Genomic DNA, 6,961 nt, shown 5'->3' on the forward strand with positions numbered 1-6,961 from the left:
CTTCCAAGATTCATTATTCCATTATACGGATAGGCAAATTAGACCAAAAGACCCATGCACGAAAAATACCACTTTTAGTACATTTATGAAAAATGTGGCAACCATAACTGAGCCCGACGCGCTAATACTACGTCAAAGTGAGACTGTGTTGGTGTGCCCAGTATTGCTGCCCCGGCAAAAATCATTGGACCATGTAGTCTATTTGTGGTATATTTCAGTACTTACAAAAGTGTTCCTCTGTCATGTTGTAGCGGACGAACTCGTGTATCTGCACCAGTGTTGCCACTTTGTGAGTAATTTCTCAAAACCTGAGGAATTTCGGGTGCGCTTGAGTATTTTTTGATGATTTATATTTTGAGGAATTTTCTCTCGATCAGGGATGTTGCGAATATTTGTATTCGCATTCGTTATTCGAATGATTCGCATCATTTTACTCATTCGAATTCAACATTCGCATTCGCATCAATTGATTCGAATGTTTTGCGAATGCGAATCAATTGATTCGAATGTTTTGCGAATGCGAATGTGTACATGGGCAGAGTCCACTCTAATATTGATGAAACGTTGCTATCATTGTTGTTGTATCCTTTGTAGTTAACTGAATGCATTTTGTTTTTGCACATTTGTTCTACTCTTTTCGTTTACTTCTTCTAGTAATTCTTGTCACAGCTGTTTGCGTTGCGTTTATTAAGTGTCATAATTACAGTGATACTCAAACTCTTCGCTACAGTTATTTAAAGGTATTTACATCAGCTCCTTAATTGTTATAATTTATTTTGTTTGTCCTTTACTAAGGAGTGTATTACATAAATCTTTCAATATGAGNACAGTGATACTCAAACTCTTCGCTACAGTTATTTAAAGGTATTTACATCAACTCCTTAATTGTTATAATTTATTTTGTTTGTCCTTTACTAAGGAGTGTATTACATAAATCTTTCAATATGAGGTGCGATCTTGATACTTGCCAAATTAAAAGAGATTCTGAACGCTACTTATCGTGCTGACTGTGTGATGGTATTTACCATCTGAAATGTTCTGGTTTGACGGGAAAAATTCTGGACGCTATTAATGATGGAAAGGGCCTTCGCTGGTCTTGCTTAAAGTGCAGGTCAACCGAAGTTGATCTTTTCAAGCTATTTAGGTAAACCAGAAATGGTTTTACAGAAATAGGAAGAGAATTGTCGGTACTAACAGAAAAATTTAACCATTATGAAAATATGTTTAAATCATTCAAATGCTTAGATACCTTGCAATCTGTTAAGGATATCCGTGTGTCTAAACGTTAGCGTCTTCATAGTCCATCTAAGAAAATTGCTGCCGTTGCACGTCCGAATAATCTGCCGAAGGACTTAATTAATTTATCTTCTCCTNAAACGTAAGCGTCTTCATAGTCCATCTAAGGAAATTATTGCCGTTGCACGTCAGAATAATCTTCCGACTGACTTAATTAATCTATCTTCTCCATGTCCTCCAGCATCAGAGTCTTCAGCCTCAAAAGAGCGTGTAACGAAATCTGCTTCGGATAATAAAGAGCCTGAAGTATCTTCCTCTTCCCCCATTGAAGTGGTGGCATCATCTTCAAAGCCTCCACCACCTTCCCTATCTTCAACTACTAACGCAGTAACTCAACCCCCCTCAACACTGAATCAAAAAACTAATTATTAAATCTGCTTTAAGTATTTATTACCAAAATGTAAGAGGCTTAAATACTAAATTAACGAACTTATATTTTAAAGGCCTTGAATCTAATAATAATATTCTTGCTTTTACTGAAACTTGGCTGAAACCTCACATTTTCAATTCAGAGATTCTTCCAAATAATTATCATATCTATAGACAAGATAGGGAGGACAGAATCGGCGGTGGCGTACTCTTCGCTGTGGATTCTTCAATACCATCTGAAGAGGTTAGTCTTCCACACATTGATTCAGTAGAGTTCAAATGCATTCGTGTACAGGCTGGAAAAGGGTCTATTTACTTAGCTCTATGCTATATCACTCCCTGATCTGACACATTGGTGTATTCACGACTCATCTCTTTACTGAAATGAGTTAATTTACTGACTAAACCCCCTGATTCAATGATTGTGTTGGGTGATTTTAATTTACCAAGCATANCCCGTGCCTTCCTCAGGAGTGAATATAACTACAACAACAACGACTACTACAACAACAACCCAAAAAGGTTGGTTATTGTACACGGTGCAGCGAACAAAGGTGGCGCCGTCAGTGGTACCGCTACTTTGGTTTTGCCGATTTTGACAGTTGTGGTAACTTGTAAATAAACCTTTGTTTACAAATCAGCGAATGAGAAATTTGAATTATAAGGGAAAAATCAGTTTAAATCGTGTTAATTTGCGTAAAAACTAATACAATGAAGTGCTGTGTGTTAAATTGCGACAACCGTCAAGATGCAAGAAGCGTAGATGCAAATGTAGCGCTGAGACGAATCGCTGCATTTTGTGTACATAGGACACGGCAAAGCCGTTCCCGAAATGTTTCTCTATTATTATATTAACAGCATTTCCTCACAATGATTTTGTTTCTGCTCCACGCAGCCTCCATTAGCAAGTTAACTAACCAGTCCCGCAGAGATGCTGCTGCTGTTTTCTGCAGCAGCCTTAATTGCAAAGCAATGGAGTGCACTAAAACGTTTGCTGAAGCAGCCTCAATTGCAAAGCAATGGAGGGCACTACAATGTTCACTGTTCTCTAATAGATTAGGTGAAAAATGCAATATTTTCGCATTTAGCAAAATTAAAACACGTTTTTCGCAGTAAAGTGAACTGCTTTGGCTGTTTCAACTCGTTCTTCTTTTCGCTCTATTCTTTGTTTACTTGTGGTACACAAATGTCAACGCCCAGGACGGCGCAATCTTGTATTCTATCATTCTTGATACCTTTCGCGTCTAGTGCACGCAACAACGTATTTTTAGAGGAGATGGCTGAACTCTGCCTAACTCAGGTTAATGTACTTCACAATAAGTTTGGTAAAGTACTACATCTTGTTTATGTTGATGCTGCATCTAAGTCCGTTGTAAATAAGTGTGATCCACTAGTTTTGCCCGAAGATGTCTACCACCCTGCTATGGAGGTATCTTACGAAGTTATAAGTAATGGACAAAATTGCAGTACCCAAGCATACGAACCAAATATTTGCTTTGATTTTTCAAAAGCTAACTTTAAAACGTTTAACAATGAACTATCTAAATTGTCGTGGCCTGCATTTAAAGAAAATATTGAACAAAGCGTTGCACTTTTTAACTTTACTTTACATAAATTATTTGAAAAGCATGTGCCTAAACTCATGTATGTTCCCGAAGGGCAAACACAGTTATGGTTCACTAAAGTACTGAGAAATTTGAAAAACAGAAAGTCGCGTTATTTTGGATTACACAAAAAAACCGGTTTACACTCATACCATGTAAAATACTCACTTTTGCGTCATAAGTTTTTTGAACTAAACAAAAATTGTTATAAAGCTTACTTGTGTAAAATCAAACGGCGTATAATATATAACCCCAAATCATTTTATGACTTCGTAAACTCCAAACGAAATGTACGTGGGCTTCCTTCCGTCATGAAGTATAAAAAACACCGTCTCTAGTGATAATCAAACAATTTCTAACATGTTCGCTCAGTTCTTTAAATCCAATTATTCAATTAACTCACATGCTAACATTGACTATTCTTTTAAACTGTGTCCAATGAACTCAATAAATATCCCAGTAATATCTCCCGATGATGTAGTAGTTTATCTGAAATCCTTAAAGCAGTCCTTCAGTTATGGTCCTGACCAGATCCCTACTTGTATTCTTATAAATTGTTCTGATTATCTCTATGAGCCGTTAACAGCGTTATTTAATTTATCTCTTAAAGTGGGCGTTTTTCCAACTATATGGAAGGAATCGTTCATAACCCCGTTACATAAAAGCGGTAGCAGATCTTCTGTGGAGAACTACCGAGGAATAGCTAAGCTTTCTGCAATTCTTAAATTATTTGAAGCAATTATAACAAATCAGTTGACGCATTCTTCTAGCATTTCATATAGTCAACATGGATTTTGCAAGGGCAAATCAACTTCTACAAATTTACTTGAATTAACATCCTATATCTCAAAAGCATTTAGTGAAAGCAAAACTGTTGATGTTATATATACTGACTTCAGTAAAGCATTTGACAAAGTGTGCCACTCGTTGCTCATCTATAAACTTGATCTTCTTGGTCTTCCACCTAATTTTCTACGTTGGATCTCTTCATACCTCTATGATAGATCACAAAGGGTAATGTTTAAAAATACTATCTCTGACGTCATTGATGTTACTTCAGGAGTCCCTCAAGGTAGCCACCTAGGCCCGGTTCTGTTCTTGCTTTTTATAAACGATATTTCTACAGATATACAATTTTCCAAAATTTTAATGTATGCAGGTTATGTAAAGCTTTATAAATCGTACGCTTCAATTAAAGAAAGGTCTTTGCTACAATCAGACTTAGACAGCGTGGCTTACTGGTGTCAAGTAAATTTTATGCCTCTAGATATTAAGAAATGTAAAGTAATGAGCTTCGCTTGAAGAGCTGTTCATCCCTCTTCTTATACAGTAGGTAACCATTACCTGAAACAGGTATACAATTTTGTGGACCTTGGTATCACAATGGATCCTAAGCTTAATTTTAATCTTCATATTAATGGGACAGTCAACAAGGCTGAAGGTGTACTTGCATTTGTGAAACGATGGTCAAAAGAATTTTGTGACCCTTATATCACTAAAATCCTGTTTACAACATTAGTTAGGCCAGTTCTGGAATACGGTTCGGTGGTTTGAAATCCAAGCTATCAAATTTACTCAGACAAGATAGAATCAATTCAAAAACAATTCCTACTTTTTGCTTTAAGAAATTTCCGTTGGGATTCTCAATATAACCTTCCACCTTATACGAGCCGATTAAAACTTATTAATCTTCCTACCTTTCCAGCCGCAGGCAAATGCTTGGTACAATTTTTATAGTTAAATTACTAACAGGCTCAATTTCAAGTCCGCTTCTTCTTGGCGAAGTTAGCCTTAATGTTCCCTCCCGGGCAAAGGCAAAAATAAAAGCAAAAACAAAGATGCGTAAAGAGAAAGGCAAAAATGAAGGCCAAGGTAAATTTAAACACTTTACTTAAGTGAAGGGGAATATGTAGATGAAGAAAAGTATAAACACAAACGTGAAACCAAAGATAAATATAGAGAAAAAGGTGAGAATGAGGATACCGATAAAAGTAAAAATGAAGATAGAGGAAGAGAGATTAAAATAAAGGTAATTATAGAGAAAAGGATATAGAACGACACACAGAGACTCAATCTGGGAACTATTTTGGGATTTTAGAGATTTTCGGGATTCTCGGGACTTATGGATATAATAATCGATATTTTTATCGCTTCTGTTATCGATTTTGCCATCGATATCTTCGGAACCTGTCGATATGATAATCGAAATTTTTTATCGATTTTGTTATTGTTATAAACGTGGGTATGGTTGTTTGCTGACTGAAGGTCTTTATTGTTCGTACATCTATATTTAAATTTCTCTAACAGTGTCGCATTGATCGTACTTATGGTGCTTAACCCTAATACAATAGTTATGCAATACAGTGTCGTATTAAAGGTAGTCATATTGATAAACGCCCTATATAACAGCTCTCCCCTAACTATCATAAAAGTTAAGGTAGAAAATAGTTAAATTCAAAAGTTAAAGAAATTCAAAGCTCACTTATTCCTAAATTCATTATGGAATATTTGAGTCTCTCCGGTGGTTTTCGCTCTCTTTCCGATCGACGCAGAATGTTCTCTGTATCCTTAGCTATCGGCGAGTTCGTTTGAGAGTCTTTATCCCGAGCGACGTCAAGACGACTCTCTCTTCCAATACCAACGGGGGCGACTTCAGATGTTACTGTTGGTATTGATGGCTGCACCTCCACATTTGCAGGTGTATGGGATACCAGTTTTCCAACTTTTCGCATTTGGTCTACATGTCGTGTCCACGTGCGATTATCATCAAGTTGAACTCGATAATGAAGATCGCCTTTCGTCTCGGTTACTGTGCCGAAACGCCATTTTTCGTTTGCCATGTAGTCTCTCACAGCAACTCTATCTCCTCTCTGAAATGTTTTTGTTGGGGCAGCTCTCCTTTCCTGTGAGTTATTACCATCCGGCAATAGTAAGTCTAATCGATTCGGGATCTGATGTCCCAACATTAACATAGCCGGAGATTTCCCGGTAGCTGGGTGGATGGACCGTCGATAGGCTAGAAGGAATATTGTTAAGTCGTTTTCTATTGTGGATGATTGGGTTCTTATCGATTTCATTTTATTTTTTAAATTTTGAATAGATCTTTCGGCTTGGCCATTCGTGGCTGGATAATACGGTGCCCCCTGTTTATGTAAGATAAAATTTTCCTTTAGGAAACATTTGAACTCAGAAGAATTAAATTGAGATTCATGATCCGAAACTAAAATATTTGGGAGACCAAACGCGAAAATATTTGTTTGCATTTAAGTATTGTTGCCGTTGTTGTTATATGTGGTACAATATGTATTTCCGGCCATGAAAGGTCCAGCGAAATTAACATGCACCCTCGCGAAAACTTTGCGGGGTGGTACCCAACAGTGTACGGGCACCATTTGTGGATTAGGGCTTGGCACAATGAGCAATTCAGTACCATGTTTTCTATGTCCATGTCTAATTTTGGCCACCAGCAGTAGGCTCCAGCCAGAGCTTTCATATTGGAGCTACCGAAATGACCGGTGTGAAGTTCCATTAATACTTTTTTTCGAAGTTCTATCGGGATATAGACCCGTATTCCTCGTAGTAAGCAGTCACCTTGCAGCGAAAATTCTGTTTGTTCTATGCCAAACCTGTCCCTTGAGTTACAAACTCTTACATACCTCAAAGACTATTAAAACCTTAACTTCATTTTCTTC

General features: G+C 37.2%; 1 protein-coding gene across 1 annotated transcript; it reads right to left on the reverse strand.

The window, feature by feature from the left end:
- Positions 1–5,740: 5,740 nt before the first annotated feature.
- LOC108367660 (uncharacterized) lies at positions 5,741–6,109 on the reverse strand. The gene has a single exon (XM_017622330.1). The coding sequence runs from the start codon at positions 6,107–6,109 to the stop codon at positions 5,741–5,743; it is 369 nt and encodes a 122-aa protein (XP_017477819.1).
- Positions 6,110–6,961: the final 852 nt, after the last annotated feature.

Source organism: Rhagoletis zephyria, unplaced genomic scaffold (genome assembly GCF_001687245.7).
Source record: "Rhagoletis zephyria isolate East Lansing unplaced genomic scaffold, Rhagoletis_zephyria_1.1 Rzeph_scaffold_02760, whole genome shotgun sequence".
Classification (NCBI taxonomy): domain Eukaryota; kingdom Metazoa; phylum Arthropoda; class Insecta; order Diptera; family Tephritidae; genus Rhagoletis; species Rhagoletis zephyria.

Excerpts from the sequence above, each read along its gene's own strand:
- LOC108367660 (XM_017622330.1), bottom strand. The coding sequence starts at position 6,109 with ATGGCAAACGAAAAATGGCGTTTCGGCACAGTAACCGAGACGAAAGGC.